Here is a 27876-nt window from a genome sequence, read left to right on the forward strand (position 1 = left end):
GCACCACACACCTAACCATGTCCCCACCAGCACCACACACCTAACCATGTCTCCACCAGCACCAGACCTAACCATGTCTCCACCAGCACCTGCACCACACACCTAACCATGTCTCCACTATCACCACACACCTAACCATGTCCCCACCAGCACCACATACCTAACCATGTCCCTACCAGCACCACACACCTAACCATGTCCCCAACAGCACCACACCTAACCATGTCCCCACCAGCACCACACCTAACCATGTCTCCACTATCACCACACACCTAACCATGTCTCCACTATCACCACACACCTAACCATGTCTCCACTATCACCACACACCTAACCATGTCTCCACCAGCACCATACCTAACCATGTCTCAACCAGCACCTGCACCACACACCTAACCATGTCTCCACTATCACCACACACCTAACCATGTCCCCACCAGCACCACATACCTAACCATGTCCCCACCAGCACCACACACCTAACCATGTCCCCACCAGCACCACACACCTAACCATGTCCCCACCAGCACCACACACCTAACCATGTCCTCACCAGCACCACACCCAACCATGTCTCCACTATCACCACACACCTAACCATGTCTCCACTATCACCACACACCTAACCATGTCTCCACTATCACCACACACCTAACCATGTCTCCACTATCACCACACACCTAACCATGTCTCCACTATCACCACACACCTAACCATGTCTCCACTATCACCACACACCTAACCATGTCCCCACCAGCACCATACCTAACCATGTCTCCACCAGCATCTGCAACACACACCTAACCATGTCTCCACTATCACCACACACCTAACCATGTCCCCACCAGCACCATACCTAACCATGTCTCCATCAGCATCTGCAACACACACCTAACCATGTCCCCACCAGCACCACATCTAACCATGTCTCCACTATCACCACACACCTAACCATGTCTCCACTATCAACACACCTAACCATGTCTCCACCAGCACCATACCTAACCATGTCTCCACCAGCACATGCACCACACACCTAACCATGTCTCTAGCAGCACCACACCTAACCATGTCCCCACCTGCACCACACACCTAACCATGTCTCCACCAGCACCACACCTAACCATGTCCCCACCAGCACCACACCTAACCATGTCTCTATCACCACACACCTAGCCATTTCTTTACCAGCACCACACCGAAACATGTCCCCACCAGCACCAGACCTAACCATGCCTCCACCAGCACCACACCTAACCATGTCCCCACCAGCACGGCACCTAACCATGTCCTCACCAGCACCACACCTAACCATGTCTCTATCACCAAACACCTAGCCATTTCTTCACCAGCATCATAAACCTAACCATATCTCTCCCAGCACAACACACATAACCATCTCCCCCCAACACCACACCCATAACCTCGTCTCCATGGTTATGTGTTGCTTCCCCCACCTCCCCAAGAGATAGTCCTCCTGACTGGCTTCTGAGCTCTGGTCACCTCCTCTACATCCCCAAGAGATAGTCCTCCAGATTGGCCTCTGAGCTCTGGTTACCTCCTCTACATCCCCAAGAGATAGTCCTCCTGATTGGCCTCTGAACTCTGGTCACCTCCTCTACATCCCCAAGAGATAGTCCTCCTGATTGGCCTTTGAGCTCTGGTCACCTCCTCTACATCCCCAAGAGATAGTCCTCCTGATTGGCCTTTGAGCTCTGGTCACCTCCTCTACATCCCCAAGAGATAGTCCTCCTGATTGGCCTTTGAGCTCTGGTCACCTCCCCTACATCCCCAAGAGATAGTTTGAACCAACAGACTATAGTGGTTGTGTATAAAGTACAAACAGACTATAGTGGTTGTCTATACAGTACCAACAGACTATAGTGGTGGTATATACAGTACAGTAACAACAGACTATAGTGGTTGTCTATACAGTACCAACAGACTATAGTGGTTGTCTATACAGTACCAACAGACTATAGTGGTTGTCTATACAGTACAGGACCAACAGACTATAGTTGTTGTCTATACAGTACCAACAGACTGTAGTGGTTGTCTATACAGTACCAACAGACTGTAGTGGTTGTCTATACAGTACAGTACCAACAGACTATAGTGGTTGTCTATACAGAACAGTAACAACAGACTATAGTGGTTGTCTATACAGTACCAACAGACTATAATGGTTGTCTATACAGTACCAACAGACTATAATGGTTGTCTATACAGCAACAACAGACTATAGTGGTTGTCTATAGAGTACCAACAGACTATAGTGGTTGTCTAAACAGTACCAACAGACTATAGTGGTTGTCTATACAGTACCAACAGACTATAATGGTTGTCTATACAGTACCAACGGACTATAGTGGTTGTCTATACAGTACAGTACTAACAGACTATAGTGGTTGTCTATACAGTACAGTACCAACAGACTAGTGGTTGTCTATACAGTACCAACAGACTATAATGGTTGTCTATACAGTACCAACAGACTATAGTGGTTGTCTATACAGTACCAACAGACTATAGTGGTTGTCTATACAGTACAGTACCAACAGACTATAGTGGTTGTCTATACTGTAACAACATACTATAGTGGTTGTCTATACAGTACCAACAGACTATAATGGTTGTCTATACAGTACCAACGGACTATAGTGGTTGTCTATACAGTACAAACAGACTATAGTGGTGGTCTATACAGTACAGTAACAACAGACTATAGTTGTTGTCTATACAGTACCAACAAAATGTAGTGGTTGTCTATACAGTACCAACAGACTATAGTGGTTGTCTATACAGTACAACAGACTGTAGTGGTTGTCTATACAGTACAGTATCAACAGACTATAGTGGTTTTCTATACAGTACAGTACCAACAGACTATAGTGGTTGTCTATACAGTACCAACAGACTATAGTGGTTGTCTATACAGTACCAACAGACTATAATGGTTGTCTATACAGTACCAACGGACTATAGTGGTTGTCTATACAGTACAGTACCAACAGACTATAGTGGTTGTCTATACAGTACAGTACCAACAGACTATAGTGGTTGTCTATACAGTACCAACAGACTATAATGGTTGTCTATACAGTACCAACAGACTATAGTGGTTGTCTATACAGTACCAACAGACTATAGAGGTTGTCTATACAGTACAGTACCAACAGACTATAGTGGTTGTCTATACTGTAACAACATACTATAGTGGTTGTCTATACAGTACCAACAGACTATAATGGTTTTCTATACAGTACCAACATACTATAGTGGTTGTCTATAAAGTACCAACAGACTGTAGTGGTTGTCTATATAGTACCAACAGACTGTAGTGATTGTCTATACAGTACCAATAGTCTGTAGTGGTTGTCTATACAGTACCAACAGACTGTAGTGGTTGTCTATGCAGTACCAACAGACTGTAGTGGTTGTATATACAGTACCAACAGACTATAGTGGTTGTCTATACAGTACCAACAGACTATAATGGTTGTCTATACAGTACCAACAGACTATAGTGGTTGTCTATACAGTACCAACAGACTATAGTGGTTGTCTATACAGTACATTACCAACAGACTATAGTGGTTGTCTATACAGTACAGTATCAACAGACTATAGTGGTTGTCTATACAGCACCAACAGACTATAGTGGTTGTCTATACAGTACCAACAGACTATAGTGGTTGTCTATACAGTACCAATAGCACGTGTAACTGCACAGGCTGGGAACAATCTAGGTTAATTTTCTGATAACCCATCAGGTTCCTCTACATTGGGTTCCTTACAAACAACTTCCCTCCTGCCAAATCGTTTACCAAAATGAATGAGACCCTCTTCACCAGTACCAACTCGGACCAACTCGTAAGCTTACACTTCCATCTCTTTCAATCGAATGGCATGCACACGTTCTTCTTGTTCTAGTCTGGCTGCACACGTTCTTCTTGTTCTAGTCTGGCTGCACACGTTCTTCTTGTTATTTTCTGGCTGCACGTTCGTCTTGTTCTTGTGCTAATCTGGCTGCACATTCTTCTTGTTCTTTTCTGGCTGCACATTCTTCTTGTTAATATCTGGCTGCGCGTTCTTCATGTTCTTTTCTGGCTGCACGTTCTTCATGTTCTTTTCTGGCTGTACGTTCTTCATGTTCTTTTCTGGCTGCACGTTCTTCATGTCTTTTCTGGCTGCACGTTCTTCTTGTTCTTGTTCTAGTCTGGCTGCACGTTCTTCTTGTTCTTGTTCTAGTCTGGCTGCACATTCTTCTTGTTCTAGTCTGGCTGCACGTTCTTCTTGTTCTAGTCTGGCTGCACATTCTTCTTGTTTTTTTCTGGCTGCACATTCTTCTTCTTCTTGTTCTAGTCTGGCTGCACATTCTTCTTGTTCTTTTCTGGCTGCACGTTCTTCTTGTTGTTGTTCTCTTCTGGCTGCACGTTCTTCTTGTTCTTTTTCTAATCTGGCTGCACATTCTTCTTGTTCTTGTTCTAGTCTGGCTGCTCGTTCTTCTTGTTCTTGTTCTAGTCTGGCTGCACATTCTTCTTGTTCTAGTCTGGCTGCACGTTCTTCTTGTTCTAGTCTGGCTGCACATTCTTCTTGTTCTAGTCTGGCTGCACATTCTTCTTGTTCTAGTCTGGCTGCACATTCTTCTTGTTCTTGTTCTAGTCTGGCTGCCTGTTCTTCTTCTTGTTCTAGTCTAGTTGCCTGTTCTTCTTGTTCTTGTTCTAGTCTGGCTGCACGTTCTTCTTGTTCTTGTTCTAGTCTGGCTGCACATTCTTCTTCTTGTTCTCTTTCCCTGTGCTCAAGCTCAAATTTTCATTGCTTCAACTTTGTCTTTCGTTCTAACTCCCCTAGTGGCACATCTACAGGATGTACTCTACCACCCGTAGTACCCATTTCATCAACCTCCCTCTCCGGCAGATTTCATCAACCTCCCTCTCCGTCAAGATTTCCTCCTCCACCAAAGCAACACCGATCAACTCTGACTACTGTTTTTGGATGGCCAGATGCCACCTTGATGTCATAATGCTTTGAAATGACGAGCAGATTCGCTTTGTACATTTATCTAGATTCTCCCATGTAGGGTTTTCAAAAAATGCTTCCCTGGCTTTATTTTTTATTTTATTAGCTTGTTTGTTCATGCAACTTTCAAAATCATTCCACCAATCGTATAACCCCTTTGGGTGGATGTCAGTGACAACTCTACCCAAAAGTGTATTTTGAAAACTCAAATATCTGGGCACAGTGGAGCTTCAGAGAAGGTGACTAGAGTGACTACCATACTCCGGGGGAACAAGATCCCGGACGAGCCCCAATTTTGTTACGTTCCCACAAAACAAACTCAAAATGTCGCTTTCAACAAAGTGAATTAACAAAGAAAATCACTGACAACCAAACAGAAAGGGGTTCTAAAAGACTCCCACCATGGATGCCTTCTTCCATATGTTTGGGGAGTCTCCCATATGCCTTTGGCGAACACCAAACATGTTTGCTTATTTTTTTCTGGACACTCTTCCGTAAAGCCCAGCTCTGTGGAGTCTTTGGCTTAAAGTGGTCCAATGGACAGATACTCTAATCTCCGTTGTGGAGCTTTACAGCTCCTTCAGGGTTATTTTTGGTCTCTATTGTCGTGTCTTTGGCTATGCCGGATTAAGTGATATGACATGCTATTCTATAAAATAATTTCTCCGTAATTAATATCACCTGTTTGAGCTAATCATGTAAATGTAATTAACTAGAGAGTCGGGCACCACAAAATAGTATTTATAGAGCTGTTATCTTCTGAATAAACTCTTAAAGACCTAGTCATATTTTACATCAATAACAGTCAATATCAATCGTCGTCTTAATTCAGTCTCATCTGAAAGTTGTAAATTCTTGGTTATCTGCACAAACCCTGGCTAACAATTTGAATCAGCAATACAAAATGGGATTTAATTATTTATTTACTAAATACCTAATAATCACACAGAATTACACATACACATAATTAAATCATAACTTGATTACAAATTACGTCATAAAGCAAAACGTCCCTGGCGGGCGGAACAGATATGACAGCTTGTTACACAAAAGAAAAGGGCTGGGTTTGAGTGAAAGAGAGGGAAGACTGAGGGACACAGGGAGAAGCTGTTCTATCGTAAATACAGTATCTGATGCATTTTAAATTACTGCCCATTTGGAAAAGGAAAATGCAATAAATATTTACTCTGAGCTGCGCTTCGGTAGGTTGGTGGTAGATGGAAGGCCGTGTTGCCAAACCGAGTCCTTTGAAGAATGTCTCTGGTTGTCAATTGGATACCGTTGTAGTAACGTCGTTGGGGGATAGACGGGATACTCTGTCTGTTCCTTCCTAACCCTCGTTGCATCTGCTGTTGCTAACTCAACGGCTAGGAGGTATCACTTCTGTAGTGAATAAGAGTTCAAAGTTCATAACATTCGCAACCAAAGCTCACGCTGACATCGGACCGTCGTCCTACATCCTCGGAACAGGAGGTTATATTGTCATCAAGGGGTGGGCCACTGATTGAGAAGAACCCTATCTTATGAGAACCCAGATTTCACATTTTAGAAGCTAAAATCACATTTCATCCCATCACAACTAATTTCAAATTCAAACATTTAAATTGAACAACAATTTCATGTGAATCCGATAACTCTGATGTGTAGACTTTCCACTGTAGAGTTTGTCATCTTATCATTGATGAGAATGTCTCAGATGACAACCGAACTGACATGATATTCATTAAGTACCCCCGCATATGTTCCATTGATCGGATTGCCAGAGTAAAGTTCATTTCCCCCCACCTTCTGACGTTCCCAGAATCTCTATGTTAACCAAGGGTTTTGCAAATGTAACCTCAGTAGGGTAGAGAGAGGAAAAAGGGGGAAAGAGGTATTTATGACTGTCATAAACCTACTCCCCAGGCCAACGTCATGACACTTTGTTACCTCTCTAAATAATGCCCTCCTTGCCTGTGGTGGGCGGCCCTCTCTTGGCAGGTTTGTTGTGGTGCCATATTCTTTCCATTTTTTAATAATGGATTCAATGGTGCTCCGTGGAATGTTCAAAGTTTCAGATATTTCTTTATAGCCCAACCATGATCTTCATGGTCTTCATAGTGCCGCTTGCTTGGTGGTGCCCCTTTCTTAGTTGTGTTGCAGACTCTGGGGCCTTTCAGAACAGGTCTACAGTTAAAGTCTAAAGTTTACATACACTTAAGTTGGAGTCATTAAAACTAGTTTTTCAACCACTCCACAAATTTCATGTTAACAAACTACAGTTTTGACAAGTTGGATAGGAAATCTACTTCGTGCATGACACAAGAAATTTTTCCAACAATTGTTTACAGACAGATTATTTCACTTATAATTCACTGAATCACAATTCCAGTGGGTCAAAAGTTTACATACACTAAGTTGACTATGCCTTTAAACAGCTTGGAAAATTCCAGAAAATTATGTCATGGCTTTAGAAGCTTCTGATAGGCTAATTGACATCATTTGAGTCAATTGGAGGTGTACCCGTGGATGTATTTCAAGGCCTACCTTCAAACTCAGGGCCTCTTTGCTTGACATCATGGGAAAATCAAAAGAAATCAGCCAAGACCTCAGAATAACAATTGTAGACATCCACAAGTCTGGTTCATCCTTGGGAGCAATTTCCAAATGCCTGAAGGTACCACATTCATCTGTACAAACAATAGTACGCAAGTATAAACACCATGGGATCACGCAGCTGTCAAACCACTCAGGAAGGAGACGTGTTCTGTCTCCTCGAGATGAACGTACTTTGGTTCGAAAAGTGCAAATCAATGCCAGAACATCAGCAAAGGACCTTGTGAAGATGCTGGAGGAAACAGGTACCAAGGTATCTATATCCACAGTAAAACGAGTCCTACATCGACATAACCTGAAAGGCCACTCAGCAAGGAAGAAGCCACTGCCCCAAACCCGGCATGAAAAAGCCAGACTACGGTTTGCAACTGCACATGGGGACAAAGATTGTACTTTTTGGAGAAATGTCCTCTGGTCTGATGAAACAAAAATATATATTTTTGGCCATAATTACTTTCTTTATGTTTGGAGGAAAAAGGGGGAGGCTTGCAAGCCGAAGAACACCATCCCAACCGTAAAGCACGGGGATGGCAGCATCATGTTGTGTGGGTGCTTTGCTGCAGGAGGGACTGGTGCACTTTACAAAATAGATGGCATCATGGGCAAAATGGCATAAGGACAACAAAGTCAAGGTATTGGAGTGGCCATCACAAAGCCCAGACATCAAACCTATATAAAATTTGCGGGCAGAACTGAATAAGCGTGTGCGAACAAGGAGGCCATATAAACCTGACTCAGTTACACCAGCTCTATCAGGAGGAATGGGCCAACATTCACCCAACTTATTGTGGGAAGCTTCTGGAAGGCTACCCGAGACGTTTGACCCAAGTTAAACAATTTAAAGGCAATGCTACCAAATACTAATTGAGTGTATGTAAACTTCTGACCCACTGGGAATGTGATGAAAGAAATAAAAGCTGAAATAAATCATTCTCTCTACTATTATTCTGACATTTCACATTCTTAAAATAAAGTGGAGATCCTAACTGACCTAAGACAGGGAATTTTTGCTAGGTTTAAATGTCAGGAATTGTGAAAAACTGAGTTTAAATGTATTTGGCTAAGGTGTATGTAAACTTCTGTCTTCAACTTTATATATACTGAGATCACGTGACACTTAGATTGCACACAGGTGCACTTTATCTAACTAATTATGTGACTTCTGAAGGTAATTGATTGCACGATATCTTATTTAGGGGCTTCATAGCAAAGGGATGAATACCTATGCACGCCTCACTTGTCCATTTATTTTGATTATTTATTTTATTTTATTATAGTTATTATTTTCATTTCACTTCACCAATTTGGACTATTTTGCGTATATCCATTAGATGAAATCCAAATAAAAATACATTTAAATTACAGGTTGTAATGCAACAAAATAGGAAAAACGCCAAGGGGATGAATACTTTTGCAAGGCACTCTATAGGTATATAGGTCTATAGGTCTGTAGGTCTGTAGGTCTATAGGTCTATAGGTATATAGGTCTATAGGTCTATAGGTCTATAGGTCTATAGGTCTGTAGGTCTATAGGTCTATAGGTATATAGGTCTGTAGGTCTATATGTCTATAGGTATATAGGTCTATAGGTCTATAGGTCTGTAGGTCTATACGTCTATACGTCTATAGGTCTATAGGTCTATAGGTATATAGGTCTATAGGTCTATAGGTCTGTAGGTCTTTAGGTATATAGGTATATAGGTCTATAGGTCTATAGGTCTATAGGTCTATAGGTCTATAGGTCTGTAGGTCTATAGGTCTATAGGTCTATAGGTCTTTGCTGTTGGTTCATTGATTGTGCAGAGATGCTTACAGTTTGTCTACAATGGTAAATTGGTATTTGATTTTTAATCTAGTAATAGGGATTTTTTTATATTTTTATAATTAATTGGTTGACACATTACCTTTTGCTACTGTGTACAGAATATCTCACCACTATGCATTTCCATGTCCTACCCTCTTTATTTTATTAATTTATTGAGCACGCAGACAGGCTGTCAACAGTTTAGTGAAATGTTTCACTGCGAAAACAGGTTACTGTCGATGTTCAGATTTCACTTGGTTTCCCAAATTAAGCACGGGGTAGCTGTAGGAACAAGGTTGGAGAGCCCATGGCATACAGAGTACTGGGTAGATGCAGGAACAAGGTTGGAGAGCCCATGGCATACAGAGTACTGGGTAGCTGCAGCAACAAGGTTGGAGAGCCCATGGCATACAGAGTACTGGGTAGCTGTAGGAACAAGGTTGGAGAGCCCATGGTTTATAGAGTACTGGGTAGCTGCAGGAACATCGTTGGAGAGCCCATGGCTTACAGAGTACTGGATAGCTGTAGGAACAAGGTTGGAGAGCCCATGGCATACAGAGTTCTGTTCTTCTGAAATAAGTATAATTAAAATAGTTTTTTTGACCTGACTAAAATAAATAATGGATTTATTGGGATGCTGTATATTAGATTGATTTTTTAGACTTTTTAAATGCAGATGTTCCAAAGGCACGCATGAGCGGCTTGTATGTGTGGAGATGCTAAAAGTGTTTATGTTATTTACACAAGTATTTTGCATGACAATAACCAGCTGACAAAATTTCATGACCGCCGCATTCCTAGACCCATTCTATGGACTCAGGAGAAAGTGACATTACGCAGTTTCAGTGGAGCAGTTTCAGTGGAGTTGATATCAAGTCTCGGACAGTGCACTCTGCTGTCATTCTCTGGTATCACTGAAAAGATGAGATTGTCCCAACACTGCACATCAAGGTTTCTATAAGTTGTTTGTGCTCCCTTTGCACCACCTCTACCTTGCCATGAACAGAGTCTACAGGACCTTTCAGCACCGTTTTCTCTTTCCTAAAATCATCAATCTGACATTGGCTGGCACATAAATAGACTGACACATAATGCATTGATGTCCTCTCGTAGTACTGTCGTGGCCAAAGGTTTTGAGAATGACACAAATATAAATTTTCACAAAGTCTGCTGCCTCATTTTGTATGATGGCAATTTGCATAGACTCCATAATGTTATGGAGAGTGATCAGATGAATTGCAATTAATTGCAAAGTCCCTCTTTGCCATGCAAATTATCTGAATCCCACAAAAAACATTTCCACTGCATTTCAGCCCTGCCACAAAAGGACCAGCTGACATCATGTCAGTGATTCTCTTGTTAACACAGGTGTGAGTGTTGACGAGGACAAGGCTGGAGATCACTCTGTCATGCTGATTGAGTTCGAATAACAGACTAGAAGCTTCAAAAGGAGGGTGGTGCTTGGAATCATTGTTCTTCCTCTGTCAACCATGGCTATCTGCAAGGAAACACGTGCTCTCATCATTGTTTTGCACAAAAAGGGCTTCACAGGCAAGGATATTGATGCCAGTAAGATTGCACCTAAATCAACCATTTATTTGGATCATCAAGAACTTCAAGGAGAGCAGTTCAATTGTTGTGAAGAAGGCTTCAGGGCGCCCAAGAAAGTCCAGCAAGCGCCAGGACAGTCTCCTAAAGTTGATTCAGCTGCAGGATCGGGGCACCACCAGTACAGAACTTGCTCAGGAATGGCAGCAGGCAGGTGTGAGTGCATCTGCACGCACAGTGAGGCAAAGACATTTGGAGGATGGCCTGGTGTCAAGAAGGGCAGCAAAGAAGCCACTTCTCTCCAGGAAAAATATCAGGGACAGACTGATATTCCGCAAAAGGTACAGGGATTGGACTGCTGAGGACTGGGGTAAAGTCCTTTTCTCTGATGAATCCCTTTTCAGATTGTTTGAGCCATCCGGAAAAAAGCTTGTCCGGAGAAGACAAGGTGAGTGCTACCATCAGTCCTGTGTCATGCACAGGTTGCTTCTCAGCCAAGGGAGTGGGCTCACTCACGTTTTTGCCTAAGAACACAGTCATGAATAAAGAATGGTACCAACACATCCTCCGAGAGCAACTTCTCCCAACCATCCAGGAACAGTTTGGTGACAAACAATGCCTTTTCCAGCATGATGGAGCACCTTGCCATTAGGAAAAAGTGATAACTAAGTGGCTCGGGGAACAAAACACAGATATTTTGTGTCCATGGCCAGGAAATTACCCCAACCTTAATCCCATTGAGAACTTGTGATCAATCCTCAAGAGGCGGGTGGCCAAACAAAAACCCACAAATTCTGACAAACTCCATGCATTGATTATGCAAAAATGGGCTGCCATCAGTGCTGCCATCAGTGCCATCATGTGGCCCAGAAGTGAATTGACAGCATGCCAGGGTGGATTGCAGAGGTCTTGAAAAAGAAGGGTCAACTACATGTAATTGTCAATAAAAGCCTTTGACACTTATGAAATGCTTGTAATTATACTTCAGTATTCCATAGTAACATGACAAAAATATCTAAAGACACTGAAGCAGCCAACTTTGTGAAAATTTATATTTGTGTCATTCTCAAAACTACTGGCCACGACTGTATATCCAAGATATCAAGTTTGGCAAGCCTTTCATTGATGGACTTCAGCAAGTCAACATCCATCTCCGTGAACCTCTCCCCGCGCGCCCTCTTGCTTCTCAAAACTGGGTTGGTGCCATCGTTGATACCTCTTCGCCAACTTGGCTTTTTTTTAATCTTCGATGGATTCTGAAGCATCCAGCATGTTTGCAGGCAGAGTAAAGAAAACAACAAAATAATGGTTTACAGGCTCTCGGTAGATACGCCCAATAGAATAAAAAAGAAAACGATTGTTTACTCCTGCCTGTTATATTGAACTATTTGCCACAAACAATTTATTCAAGATCAGACACAATTAACTTGTGTTGACACAAAGCCTGTAGTAAATGTTAGTCTGGTGTCCTCAGATTTTTCAAGAGATTGTATGTAAATTGAATTCAAAGACAATATATTTCAAACACCCTTAAATTCAAGTTTTCTGAATAGACAGATAAGAAGATGAATTGAGTTTAATATGTGGTCTTTCAATGTTGTTGACTCTAAGAGGCAGTTTCCCTGATTTACATTGGCGAAACAAATCAAATCAAATCAAATCAAATTTTGTTTGTCACATACACATGGTTAGCAGATGTTAATGCGAGAGTAGCGAAATGCTTGTGCTTCTAGTTCCGACAATGCAGTAATAACAAGTAATCTAACTAACAATTCCAAAACTACTGTCTTGTACACAGTGTAAGGGGATAAAGAATATGTACATAAGGATATATGAATGAGTGATGGTACAGAGCAGCATAGGCAAGATACAGTAGATTGTATCGAGTACAGTATGTACAAATGAGATGAGTATGTAAACAAAGTGGCATAGTTTAAAGTGGCTAGTGATACATGTATTACATAAGGATACAGTCGATGATATAGAGTACAGTATATACGTATGCATATGAGATTAATAATGTAGGGTAAGTAACATTATATAAGGTAGCATTGTTTAAAGTGGCTAGTGATATATTTATATCATTTCCCATCAATTCCCATTATTAAAGTGGCTGGAGTTGAGTCAGTGTCAGTGTGTTGGCAGCAGCCACTCAGTGTTAGTGGTGGCTGTTTAACAGTATGATGGCCTTGAGATAGAAGCTGTTTTTCAGTCTCTCGGTCCCAGCTTTGATGCACCTGTACTGACCTCGCCTTCTGGATGATAGCGGGGTGAACAGGCAGTGGCTCGGGTGGTTGATGTCCTTGATGATCTTTATGGCCTTCCTGTGACATCGGGTGGTGTAGGTGTCCTGGAGGGCGGGTAGTTTGCCCCCGGTGATGCGTTGTGCAGACCTCACTACCCTCTGGAGAGCCTTACGGTTGAGGGCGGTGCAGTTGCCATACCAGGCGGTGATACAGCCCGCCAGGATGCTCTCGATTGTGCATCTGTAGAAGTTTGTGAGTGCTTTTGGTGACAAGCCGAATTTCTTCAGCCTCCTGAGGTTGAAGAGGCGCTGCTGCGCCTTCTTCACGATGCTGTCTGTGTGAGTGGACCAATTCAGTTTGTCTGTGATGTGTATGCCGAGGAACTTAAAACTTGCTACCCTCTCCACTACTGTTCCATCGATGTGGATAGGGGGGTGTTCCCTCTGCTGTTTCCTGAAGTCCACAATCATCTCCTTAGTTTTGTTGACGTTGAGTGTGAGGTTATTTTCCTGACACCACACTCCGAGGGCCCTCACCTCCTCCCTGTAGGCCGTCTCGTCGTTGTTGGTAATCAAGCCTACCACTGTTGTGTCGTCCGCAAACTTGATGATTGAGTTGGAGGCGTGCGTGGCCACGCAGTCGTGGGTGAACAGGGAGTACAGGAGAGGGCTCAGAACGCACCCTTGTGGGGCCCCAGTGTTGAGGATCAGCGGGGAGGAGATGTTGTTGCCTACCCTCACCACCTGAGGGCGGCCCGTCAGGAAGTCCAGTACCCAGTTGCACAGGGCGGGGTTGAGACCCAGGGTCTCGAGCTTGATGACGAGCTTGGAGGGTACTATGGTGGAGAATCTCCATGTACAGTGCTTTTCAGTCTAGGACAAGGCTTAATCTGTATCTGGGAAACTGGCCCAAGAAGTTACAGATTCTGGTTCAATGATCCATCATTTCTAAGTTATGATGTATTGTATAGAACAGAATAACTGTGACGATCGGTAAACATTTTCTCTTGCTCTATGTGGGCCATGTAGTCAGTGTCTGTGAGGTGTTGTGTCCCTGTGACCCAGTTATAGATTAGCTTCCCTGTACTGACCAGTACTGACCCATATTGACCAGTACCCACCTGTACTGACACGGAATGACCGGTATTGATCTGTACTTACCCGTCTGACCCACACTGATCCGTACTGACCCTAACTGACCCGTATTGACCCCTACTAATCCTAACCCCCAATCGACCCGTGCTGACCCGTACTGACTCATACTGACTCATACTGACCCCTAACATACCTATTGACACGTATTGTTCCGTACTGACTCATACTGAGCCCAACTGACCCTAAACCCTATTGATCCCTACTGACCCATATTGACCCGTACTGACCCATATTGTATTAAGAAACAGAGCTTTGTGATGACAGAGACACATTTTCTCTTGCTCTCTGTGGGCCATGTAGTCAGTGTCAATCAGGTGTTGTGTCCATGTGACTCAATTAGAGATTAGCTGCCCCATACTGACTACCACTGACCCGTATTGACTTGTTCTGACCCATACCCAAACTTTATTGACCTGTACTTACATATACTGAACCGTATTTACTCATACTGACCCGCACTGACCCATTCTGACCCGTGTTGACCAGTATTGACGCATACTGGCCCTTATTCACCAAAATTGACCCACACTGACCCGTACTGAGCCATACAGACCTGAATTTAATTGATTTACTTCACCTTCATTTAACCAGGTAGGCAAGTTGAGAACCAGTTCTCATTTACAATTGCGACCTGGCCAAGATAAAGCAAAGCAGTTCGACACATACAACAACACGGAGTTACACATGGAGTAAAACAAACATACAGTGAATAATGCAGTAGAAAAATATACAATGTGAGCAAATGAGGTGAGATTTGGGAGGTAAAGGGAAAAAAAAGGCCATGGTGGCGAAGTAAATACAATATAGCAAGTAAAACACTGGAATGATAGATTTGCAGTGGAAGAATGTGCAAGGTAGAGATATAAATAATGGGGTGCAAAGGAGCAAAATAAATAAATAAATGAATAAATACAGTAGGGGGAGAGGTAGTTGTTTGGGCTAGATTATAGATGGGCTATGTACAGGTGCAGCAATCTGTGAGCTGCTCTGACAGCTGGTTCTTAAAGCTAGTGAGGGAGATAAGTGTTTCAGGTTTCAGAGATTTTTGTAGTTCGTTCCAATCATTGGCAGCAGAGAACTGGAAGGAGAGGCGGCCAAAGGAAAAATTGGTTTTGGGGGTGACCAGATAGATACAGTGCCTTGCGAAAGTATTCGGCCCCCTTGAACTTTGCGACCTTTTGCCACATTTCAGGCTTCAAACATAAAGATATAAAACTGTATTTTTTTTGTGAAGAATCAACAACAAGTGGGACACAATCATGAAGTGGAACGACATTTATTGGATATTTCAAACTTTTTTAACAAATCAAAAACTGAAAAATTGGGCGTGCAAAATTATTCAGCCCCCTTAAGTTAATACTTTGTAGCGCCACCTTTTGCTGCGATTACAGCTGTCAGTCGCTTGGGGTATGTCTCTATCAGTTTTGCACATTGAGAGACTGAAATGTTTTCCCATTCCTCCTTGCAAAACAGCTTGAGCTCAGTGAGGTTGGATGGAGAGCATTTGTGAACAGCAGTTTTCAGTTCTTTCCACAGATTCTCGATTGGATTCAGGTCTGGACTTTGACTTGGCCATTCTAACACCTGGATATGTTTATTTTTGAACCATTCCATTGTAGATTTTGCTTTATGTTTTGGATCATTGTCTTGTTGGAAGACAAATCTCCGTCCCAGTCTCAGGTCTTTTGCAGACTCCATCAGGTTTTCTTCCAGAATGGTCCTGTATTTGGCTCCATCCATCTTCCCATCAATTTTAACCATCTTCCCTGTCCCTGCTGAAGAAAAGCAGGCACAAACCATGATGCTGCCACCACCATGTTTGACAGTGGGGATGGTGTGTTCAGCTGTGTTGCTTTTACGCCAAACATAACGTTTTGCATTGTTGCCAAAAAGTTCAATTTTGGTTTCATCTGACCAGAGCACCTTCTTCCACATGTTTGGTGTGTCTCCCAGGTGGCTTGTGGCAAACTTTAAACAACACTTTTTATGGATATCTTTAAGAAATGGCTTTCTTCTTGCCACTCTTCCATAAAGGCCAAATTTGTGCAATATACGACTGATTGTTGTCCTATGGACAGAGTCTCCCACCTCAGCTGTAGATCTCTGCAGTTCATCCAGAGTGATCATGGGCCTCTTGGCTGCATCTCTGATCAGTCTTCTCCTTGTATGAGCTGAAAGTTTAGAGGGAAGCCAGGTCTTGGTAGATTTGCAGTGGTCTGATACTCCTTCCATTTCAATATTATCGCTTGCACAGTGCTCCTTGGAATGTTTAAAGCTTGGGAAATCTTTTTGTATCCAAATCCGGCTATAAACTTCTTCACAACAGTATCTCGGACCTGCCTGGTGTGTTCCTTGTTCTTCATGATGCCCTCTGCACTTTTAACGGACCTCTGAGACTATCACAGTGCAGGTGCATTTATACGGAGACTTGATTACACACAGGTGGATTGTATTTATCATCATTAGTCATTTAGGTCAACATTGGATCATTCAGAGATCCTCACTGAACTTCTGGAGAGAGTTTGCTGCACTGAAAGTAAAGGGGCTGAATAATTTTGCACGGACAGTTTTTCAGTTTTTGATTTGTTAAAAAAGTTTGAAATATCCAATAAATGTCGTTCCACTTCATGATTGTGTCCCACTTGTTGTTGATTCTTCACAAAAAAATACAGTTTTATATCTTTATGTTTTAAGCCTGAAATGTGGCAAAAGGTCGCAAAGTTCAAGGGGGCTGAATACTTTCGCAAGGCACTGTATACCTTCAGGAGTGCGTGCTATAGGTGGGTGTTGTTATAGTGACCAGCGAGCTGAGATAAGGGGAGACTTTACATAGGACTTTACCAGGGTCTTGTAGATAACCTGGAGCCAGTGGGTTTGGCGACAAGTATGAAGCGAGGGCCAGCCAACGAGAGCGTACAGGTCGCAGTGATGGGTAGTATATTGGGCTTTGGTGACAAAACGGATGGCACTGTGATAGACTGCATTCAATTTATTGAGTAGGGTATTGGAGGCTATGTTGTAAATTACATCGCCGAAGTCGAGGATCAGTAGGACGGGTGGATGGTCAGTTTTACAAGGGTATGTTTGGCAGCATGAGTGAAGGATGCTTTGTTGCGAAATAGGAAGCCATTTCTAGATTTAACTTTGGATTGGAGATGTTTGATGTGAGTCTGGAAGGAGAGTTTATAGTCTAACCAGACACCAAGGTATTTGTAGTTGTCCACATATTCTAAGTCAGAACCGTCCAGAGTAGTGATGCTGGACGGGCGGACAGGTGCAGACAGCAATCAGTTGAAGAGCATGCATTTAGTTTTACTTGCATTTAAGAGCAATTGGAGGCCACGGAAGGAGAGTTGTATGGCATTGAAGCTCGCCTGGAGAGTTGTTAACACAGTGTCCAAAGAAAGGCCAGAAGTATACAGAATGGTGTTGTCTGCGTAGAGGTGGATCAGAGACTCACCAGCAGCAAGAGCAACATCATTGATGTATACAGAGAAGAGAGTCGGTCCAAGATGAACCCTATGGCACCCCCATAGAGACTGCCAGAGGCCCTTCCGATTTGACACACTGAACTCTATCAGAGAAGTAGTTGGTGAACCAGGCGAGGCAATCATTTGAGAAACCAAGGCTATAGAGTCTGCCGATGAGGATGTGGTGATTGACAGAGTCGAAAGCCTTGGCCAGGTCAATGAATACGGCTGCACAGTATTGTTTCTTATCGATGGTGGTTAAGATATCGTTTAGAACCTTGAGCGTGGCTGAGGTTCACCCATGACCAGCTCTGAAACCAGATTGCATAGCGGAGAAGGTATGGTAGGATTCGAAATGGTTGGTAATCTGTTTGTTGATTTGGCTTTCGAAGCCTTAGAAAGGCAGGGTAGGATAGATATAGGTCTGTAGCAGTTTGGGCCAAGAGTGTGCCCCCCCTTTGAAGAGGGGGATGACCGCAGCTGCTATCCAAACTTTGGAAATCTCAGACGATTCGAAAGAGAGGTTGAACAGGCTAGTAATAGGGGTGCCAATAATTTTTGGCAGATAATTTTAGAAAGAAAGGGTCCAGATTGTCTAGCCCGGCTGATTTGTAGGGGTTCAGATTTTGCAGCTCTTTCAGAACATCAGCTGACTGGATTGGGGAGAAGGAGAAATGGGGAAGGCTTGGGCGAGTTGCTGTGGGGGGTGCAGTGCTGCATACTGGGGTAGAGGTAGCCAGTTGGAAAGCATGGCCAGCCGTAGAAAAATGCTTATTGAAATTCTCAATTATAGTGGATTTATCGGTGGTGACAGTGTTTCCTATCCTCAGTGCAGTGGGCAGCTGGGAGGAGGTGTTCTTATTTTCACCATAGGATGTTTTTGTGTTGGTTAAGGACAGTCAGGTCTGGAGAGAACCAAGGGCTATATCTGTTCCTGGTTCTAAATTTGTTGAATGGGGCATGCTTATTTAAGATGGTGAGGAAGGCAGGATACCCCGGCCAGGTCGATTAGAAAGGCCTGCTCGCTGAAGTGTTTCAGGGAGCGTTTGACAGTGATGAGTGGAGGTCGTTTGACCGCTGACCCATTACAGATAAAGGCAATGAGGCAGTGATCGCTGAGATCTTGGTTGAAAACAGCAGAGGTGTATTTAGAGGGCAAGTTGGTTAGGATGATATCTATGAGGGTGCCCGTGTTTACAGCTTTGGGGTGGTACCTGGTAGGTTCATTGATCATTTGTGTGAGATTGAGGGCATCAATCTTAGATTGTAGGATGGCTGGGGTGTGAAGCATGTTCCAGTTTAGGTCGCCTAGCAGCACGAGCTCTGAAGATACATGGGGGGCAATCAGTTCACATATGGTGTCCAGAGCACAGCTGGGGGCATAGGGTGGTCTATGGTAGGATGCAACGATGAGAGACTTGTTTTTAGAGAGGCGTTTTTTTAAAAGTAGAAGTTCAAATTGTTTGGGAATTAACCCGTACTGACCCGTACTGACTCCTACTGACAAGTGTTGATCAGTATTGACTCTTCGATGGATTTATCCATACTGACCCGTACTGATTCGCACTGACCAGTACTGACCCATAGTGACCTCATTCTTAACTGTATTGACTCATACTTAACCGTACTGACCCGTATTGACCCGTGCTGACCTGTAGTGAGCTGCACTGACTCATATTGACCCGTATTGAACTGTACTGATGCATGCTGACCCGTATTGCCCAGTATTGGCTCAAACGGAACTGTATTGACCTGTATTGACGTGTAGTGACGCATACTGACCCTTATTGACCCATACTGTCCTGTACTAATGCACACTAACCCAAATTAACCTGTACTGACCAGTGCTGACCCATACTGACCCGTATTGACCCGTACTGACAAATACTGACCCATACTGACTAGTAGTGTCCCGTACCGACCCGTACTGATTCCATTTGACCTGTATTGACCCGTATGGACCCGTACTGATTCATACTGACCTGTATTGACCTGTACTTACTCATACTGTCCCGTACTGGCACGTATTGACCCGTATTGACCCATACTGACCCGTTTTGACCCGTACTAAATCAAACGGACCAGTCTTGAGGGCAGCAGGTAGACTAGTGATAAAGAGTGATAGACCAGTAACCAAAAGGTCGCTTGTTCAAATCCCCGAGCCGACTAGGTGAAAAATCAGTCAATGTCCCCTTGAGCAAGGCACTTAACCCTCATTGCTTCTGTCAGTTATTCTGGTTAAGAAAGTCTGCTAAATGACAACAAAAAAAAAGATGTTTGACTATTTTGTATTGATTCTTACTGACCTCTACTGACCTGTAGTGACTTATACTGACCCGTACTGAATCAAACCAACCCGTATTGAGGGCAGCAGGTAGCCTTGCGGTTAAGAGTTGGGCCAGTAACCGAAAGGTTGCTTGTTTAAATCCCTGAGCCGACTAGTTGAAAAATCTGTCGATGTGCACTTAACCCTACTTGCTCCTGTAAGGCGCTCTGGATAAGAGCGACTGCTAAATGACTAAAACGTGTAAAGAAATAAAACAACTAATGTACTGATTTGTACAGACCCATACTGACTCATATCGACCCGTACTGACCCGTATTGTGTTAAGAAGCAGAGCTTCGTGATGACAGAGACACATTTTCTCTTGCTCTCTGTGGGCCATTTAGTCAGTGTCAATAAGGTGTTGTGTCCCTGTGACCCAGTTTTGTCCGGTATTGAGTCTTAATGACCCATATTGAACCGTACTGAGCCGTATTGACCACTACTGATCCTTATTGACCCATACTGATTCATACTGACTGGTATTGACCAGTATTGACCTGAACTGACCCGTACTGATCCGTATTGACTCGTACTGAACTGTACTGACCCGTATTGAATTGTACTGACCCATACTGACCTGTACTGACCCGTATTGAATTGCACTGACCTGTATTGACCCGTACTGACCTGTACTCGCCCGCATTGAATTGTACTGACCCGTATTGACCCGTAATGGCCTGTTCTGACCTGTGATGGATTAGTGAAAAAGGATAACAGAATCCTGTCACGACAAGGCAGCTCTAGACATTCTTCTTCATTCATCTTCTCTTTTTTCTCTTGCTCTTCTCTCGTTACCTCCCAGTGTCCCAGAGAATTATTGACAGTGAGTTCTCTGATTTTGACTGCGAGGACGGGATCGGTGTCATAGCAGGTAACCAAATCACGACAAAACAGGTTTAATGGAGTTCCAATCCTAGCCATAGCCATGTACTCTATATCTATATCAAATGTCAATATCCCAGTCAACATGTTATTACTATTATTATCAGAAATTAGAACACACATATATATATATATATACATACTGTCTACACACAACAACAGAACAGCATCCATAGAATTCCATAAATCATAATAATGTAGAAGTCTCTTTACTTGGACACAATCAGTCCTGGGTTCCTATACTATTCTAAATATCCCAACCACTTTCACATACACTACCGTTCAAAAGTTTTGGGTCACTTAGAAATGTTCTTGTTTTTGAAAGAAAAGCTAATTTGTTCATTAAAATAACATCAAATTGATCAGAAATACAGTGTAGACATTGTTAATGTTGTAAATGACTATTGTTGCTGGAAACGGCAGGTTTTGAATGGAATATCTACATAGGTGTACAGAGGCCCATTATCAGCAACCATCACTCCAGTGTTCCAATGGCACGTTGCATTAACTAATCCAAGTTTATCATTTTAAAAGGCTAATTGATCATTAGAAAACCCTTTTGCAATTATGTTAGCACAGCTGAAAACTGTTGTGCTGATTAATGGAGCAAATAAACTGGCCTTCTTTAGACTAGTTGAGTATCTGGAGCATCAGCATTTGTGGATTCGATTACAGGTTCAAAATGGCCAGAAACAAAGAACTTTCTTCTGAAATTCGTCAGTCTTTTCTTGTTCTGAGAAATTAAGGCTATTCCATGCGAGAAATTGCCAAGAAACTGAAGATCTCATACAGCGCTGTGTACTACTCCCTTCACAGAACAGCACAAACTGTCTCTAACCAGAATAGAAAAAGGAGTGGTAGGCCCCGGTGCACAACTGAGCAAGAGGGCAAGTACATTAGATTGTCTAGTTTGAGAAACAGACGCCTCACAAGTCCTCAAATGGCAGCTTCATTAAATAGTACCCGCAAAACACCAGTCTCAACGTCAACAGTGAAGAGGTGACACCGGGATGCTGGCCTTCCATGCAGAGTTCCTCTGTCCAGTGTTTATGTTATTTTGCCCATCTTAATCTTTTTTTTTTTTTTTTGCTGGCCTTGTTGGCAGAGTTGCAAAGAAAAAGCCATATCTCAGACTGGCCAATAAAAATAAAAGACTGAGATGGGCAAAAGAACAGACACCTGGACAGAGGAAGATTGGAAAAAAGTGTTTTGGACAGACAAATCGAAGTTTGAGTTTGAGGAACGTTCGTGAGATGAAGAAAAAATGAAAAGATGCTAGAGGAGTGCTTGACGCCATCTGTCAAGCATGGTGGAGGCAATGTGATGGTCTCTGGGTGCTTTGATGGTGGTAAAGTGGGAGGTTTGTACAGGGTAAAGGGATCTTGAAGAAGGAGGGCTATCACTCCATTTTGCAACGCCATGTCATACCCTGTGGACGCTGTTTAATTGGAGCCAATTTCCTCCTACAACAGGACAATGACCAAAAGCACAGCTCCAAACTATGCAATAACTATTTAGGGAAGAAACAGTCAGCTGGTGTTCTGTCTATAATGGAGTGGCCAGCACAGTCACCCAGATCTCAACCTTATTGAGCTGTGGTGGGAGCAGCTTGACCGTATGGTACGTAAGAAGTGCCCATCAAGCCAATCCAACTTGTGGAAGGTGCTTCAGGAAGCATGGGGTGAAATCTCTTCAGATTACCTCAACAAATTGACAACTAGAAAGCCAAAGGTCTGCAAGGCTGTAATTGTGGCAAATGGAGGACTCTTTGATGAAAGCAAAGTTTGAAGGACACAATTATTATTTAAATAAAAAATCATTATTATAAACTTGTCAACGTCTTGACTATATTTCCTATTCATTTTGCAACTAATTTCATGCATGTCTTCATGGAAAACAAGGACATTTCTAAGTGACCCCAAACTTTGAATAGTAGTGTACATTCCTAGCAATGAAAATACAAATAATTTAACACTTCAAGGTTCATGGAAATACAGTGACAGTCTTAAACACAGCCGGGGGAAGCTCAATCTCCACTCCCTGTCTCTCCACGTCCACTCCCGATCCACTCCCTCTCTTTCCCCCTGCACTCCCTCTCTCTCTCCCCTCCCCTCCCCTCCCACTCTTCCCTCTCTTTTCCCTCTGTATCCCCCTCCTATCCCCTCTCCCCCTCCACTCCCTCTTTCCCCTCCCTCTATTTCCCCCTCCAATTCCTCTCTTCTCCCTCCTATCCCTCAATGTCCCCCTCCACTCCCCCTCTCTCTCCCCCCTTCCTATCCTATCTCCCCCTCCACTCTCTCTCCCCCTCCTATCCCACTCTACCCCTTCAATCTGTTTTTTTTGCCGTCAACACCCTCTCTCCCCCAATCCAATCACCCTCTCCAACTCCACTCACGTTCTCTGCCCCTCCACTCCCACTCTCTCCTCATCCTATCCCCCTCCAATCCCCCTCTCTCCCCTCCAATCCTCTCTCCCCCTTCACTCCCTCTCTCTCTCCCTCCTACCTCTCTGCACCTCCACTCCCACTCTCTCCTCCTCCTATTCCCCTTCAATCCCTCTCTCCCCCTCCTATCCCCTCTCTCTCCCCCTCTACTCCCTCTCTTTCCCACTACAGCCCTCCTCTTCCCCACCACTCTCTTTCTCTAGACTTCCTTTCCCCTCCCCCTCTCCAACTCCACTCCCTCTCTTTCCCCCTCCACTAACTCTCTCTACCCTCCACTCCTCCTCTCTCCCACCCTATCCGCCGCTATCCCTCCACTCCCTTTCCACTCCCCCTCTCTCCCCCTCCTATCCCTTGTTCCCCTCCACTCCCTCTCTCTCCCCATCCTATCCCCTGTCTCCCTCTACTCCCTCTCTCCCCCTCCTATCCCCTTCAACCCCTCCACTCCCACTCTCTCCCTCTTCACTCCCTCTTTCTCCCCGTCAATTCCCTCTTTCCCATCTCCACTCCCCCTCCACTCCCGCTCTTCCCCATCTAATCACTCTCTCTACCACTCCATTCCCCCTCTTCCCCTCTTCCCCCCTAGCCTGGTGGGTAGGAGCATTGGGCCAGTAACCGAAAGGTTGCTGAATCGAATTCCTGAGCTGACAAGATACAAATCTGTCGTTCTGCCCTTGAGCAAGGCAGTTAATCCACTGAAGATGTGGATGTGGATTAAGGCCCCGATCTAATCCCTCCTATCTCCCTCTCTGTCCCCATCCACTCCCTCTCTCCCATCTCTACTCCCCCTCCACTCCCTCTCTGTCCCCCTCCACTCCCTCTCTGTCCCCCTCCACTCCCTCTCTGTCCCCATCCACTCCCTCTCTCCCCCATCTAATCACTCTCTCCACCACTCCATTCCCCCTTTCCCCCTCCTCTCCCTCTTTCTCCATCTCCTATCACCTTTCCTCCTCTCCCTCGTTCTCCACCTCCTATCACCTTTCCCCCTCCTCTCCCTCTTTCTCCACCTCCAATCACCTTTCCCCCTCCAATCTGTCTTTCTCTCCCTCCTAACCCCCTTTCCCCCTCCTATCCCTCTATCCCCTCACCCCCTCCACTCCTTCTCCTCCCCCTCCACTCCTCTTTCCCCCTCCACTCCCTATCTTACCCTCCAGACCCTCTCCCCCCCTCTACTCCCTCTGCATCTCCCTCCATTCATCTCTCCCCCTCTAATCCCTTTCTCTCCCCCTCCACTACCATCCTGTCTCCCTCACCCTCCTTTCCCCTCTCTCCCTCCACTCCCTCTCTCTCCCCCTCCATTCCCCCTCTCTCTCCATCCACTCCCTCTCTATCCCTATCCACTCTCCGGCTCTCCCCCTCCACTCCTTCTCTCTCCCCCTAATATCTCCTCTCCCCTCCACGCCCTCTCTCTCCCAATCCACTCCCTCTATCTCCCCATTCACTCCCTCTCTCTCACCATTCACTCCCTCTCAATCCCCCCCTATCCTCACTCCCCCTCCACACCCTCTCTCACTCCTTCTACTCCCCTCTCCCCCTCCATTGCTCCTCTTTGCCTGCACTCCCTCTCTCCCCCTCCACTCAATCTCTCTCCCTCAACTCCCTCTCTCCCCCTCCTTTCTCCTTTCACCCTCCATTCAATCTCTCTTCCTCCCCTATCAATTTCTCCCCAGTCACTCCCTCTTTCTCCCCCTCCTATCTCCTCACCTCCACTCCCCCTCTCTCCCCCTTCCACTCCCTCTCTGCCCCTCTCCTATCCTACACTCATTTTCTCTCTCCCTCCACTCCCTCTCTCTCCACTTTCCCCCCTCTCCATAACCTCCTCTCCCTTATCTCCCCGTCCTATCCTCCACTCCCTCTCACTACCCGTCTACTCCCTTCTCTCCCCGTCCTATCCTCCACTCCCTTATCTACCCGTCCTATCCTACACTCCCTTCTCTCCCCGTCCTATCCTCCACTCCCTTCTCTCCCAGTCCTATCCTCCACTCCCTCTCACTACCCCTCCACTCCCTTCTCTACCCGTCCTATCCTCCACTCCCTCTCACTACCCCTCCACTCCCTTCTCTCCCAGTCCTATCATCCACTCCCTTCTCTCCCCCTCCTGTCCTACACTCTCTCTCTCCAATCTCCACCCCCCTCTCTTACTCCACTCCCTCTCACTACCCCTCCACTCGCTTCTCTCCCCGTCCTATCCTCCACTCCCTTCTCTCCCCGTCCTATCCTCCACTCCCTCTCACTACCCCTCCACTCCCTTCTCTCCCAGTCCTATCCTCCACTCCCTTCTCTTCCCGTCCTATCCTTCACTCCCTTCTCTCCCCATCCTATCCTCCACTCCCTTCTCTCCCCGTCCTATCCTCCACTCCCTTCTCACCCCGTCCTATCCTCCACTCCCTCTCACTACCCCTCCACTCCGTTCTCTCCTCGTCCTATCCTCCACTCCCTCTCACTACCCCTCCACTCCCTTCTCTACCCGTCCTATCCTCCACTCCCTCTCACTACCCCTCCACTCCTTTCTCTCCCAGTCCTATCATCCACTCCCTTCTCTCCCCCTCCTCTTTGCCTGCACTCCCTCTCTCCCCCTCCACTCAATCTCTCTCCCTCAACTCCCTCTCTCCCCCTCCTTTCTCCTTTCACCCTCCATTCAATCTCTCTTCCTCCCCTATCAATTTCTCCCCAGTCACTCCCTCTTTCTCCCCCTCCTATCTCCTCACCTCCTCCACTCCCCCTCTCTCCCCCTTCCACTCCCTCTCTGCCCCCCTCCTATCCTACACTCATTCTCTCTCTCCCTCCACTCCCTCTCTCTCCACTTTCCCCCCTCTCCATAACCTCCTTTCCCTTCTCTCCCCGTCCTATCCTCCACTCCCTCTCACTACCCGTCTACTCCCTTCTCTCCCCGTCCTATCCTCCACTCCCTCTCACTACCGTCTACACCCTTCCCTCCCCATCCTATCCTCCACTCCCTTATCTACCCTTCCTATCCTACACTCCCTTCTCTCCCCGCCCTATCCTCCACTCCCTTCTCTCCCAGTCCTATCCTCCACTCTCTCTCACTACCCCTCCACTCCCTTCTCTCCCAGTCCTATCATCCACTCCCTTCTCTCCCCCTCCTGTCCTACACTCTCTCTCTCCAATCTCCACCCCCCTCTCTTACCCCACTCCCTCTCACTACCCCTCCACTCGCTTCTCTCCCCGTCCTATCCTCCAATCCCTTCTCTCCCCGTCCTATCCTCCACTCCCTCTCACTACCCCTCCACTCCCTTCTCTCCCAGTCCTATCCTCCACTCCCTTCTCTCCCCGTCCTATTCTCCACTCCCTTCTCTCCCCGTCCTATCCTCCACTCCCTTCTCTCCCCGTCCGAATCCTCCACTCCCTTCTCTCCCCGTCCTATCCTCCACTCCCTCTCACTACCCCTCCACTCCCTTCTCTCCTCGTCCTATCCTCCACTCCCTCTCACTACCCCTCCACTCCCTTCTCTACCCGTCCTATCCTCCACTCCCTCTCACTACCCCTCCACTCCCTTCTCTCCCAGTCCTATCATCCACTCCCTTCTCCCCCCCTCCTGTCCTACACTCTCTCTCTCCAATCTCCACCCCCCTCTCTTACTCCACTCCCTCTCACTACCCCTCCACTCGCTTCTCTCCCCGTCCTATCCTCCACTCCCTTCTCTCCCCGTCCTATCCTCCACTCCCTCTCACTACTCCTCCACTCCCTTCTCTCCCAGTCCTATCCTCCACTCCCTTCTCTCCCAGTCGTATTCTCCACTCCCTTCTCTCCCCGTCCTATCCTCCACTCCCTTCTCTCCCCGTCCTATCCTCCACTCCCTTCTCTCCCTGTCCTATCCTCCACTCCCTCTCCCAGTCCTATCATCCACTCCCTTCTCTCCCCGTCCTATCCTCCACTCCCTTCTCTCCCTGTCCTATCCTCCACTCCCTCTCCCAGTCCTATCCTCCACTCCCTCTCCCAGTCCTATCATCCATTCCCTTCTCTCCCCGTCCTACCCTCCACTCCCTCTCCCATTCCTATCATCCACTCCCTTCTCTCCCCGTCCTATCCTCCACTCCCTTCTCTCCCCGTCCTACCCTCCACTCCCTTCTCTCCCTGTCCTATCCTCCACTCCCTCTCCCAGTCCTATCATCCACTCCCTTCTCTCCCCGTCTTATCCTCCACTCCCTTCTCTCCCCGTCCTATACTCCACTCCCTCTCACTACCCATCCACTCCCTTCTCTCCCCGTCCTATCCTCCACTCCCTCTCACTACCCCTCCACTCCCTTCTCACCCCGTCCTATCCTCCACTCCCTCTCACTACCCCTCCATTCCCTTCTCTCCCAGTCCTATCATCCACTCCCTTCTCTCCCCCTCCTGTCCTACACTCTCTCTCTCCCAATCTCCACC

The 27876-nt window shown here is 45.6% G+C and overlaps 1 protein-coding gene across 1 annotated transcript in view; it reads left to right on the top strand.

Moving 5' to 3' along the window:
• The window catches only part of LOC139391599 (regulating synaptic membrane exocytosis 2b), a 316232-nt gene that overhangs the window by 187391 nt on the left and 100965 nt on the right, over positions 1-27876 (top strand). Inside the window, exon 11 of the mRNA XM_071138971.1 lies at positions 20968-21036. Coding sequence (XP_070995072.1) covers positions 20968-21036 — 69 coding nt within the window. The remainder of the gene's footprint in view (positions 1-20967; positions 21037-27876) is intronic.

The sequence above is a fragment of the Oncorhynchus clarkii genome, chromosome 32, assembly GCF_045791955.1.
Source record: "Oncorhynchus clarkii lewisi isolate Uvic-CL-2024 chromosome 32, UVic_Ocla_1.0, whole genome shotgun sequence".
Lineage (NCBI taxonomy): Eukaryota > Metazoa > Chordata > Actinopteri > Salmoniformes > Salmonidae > Oncorhynchus > Oncorhynchus clarkii.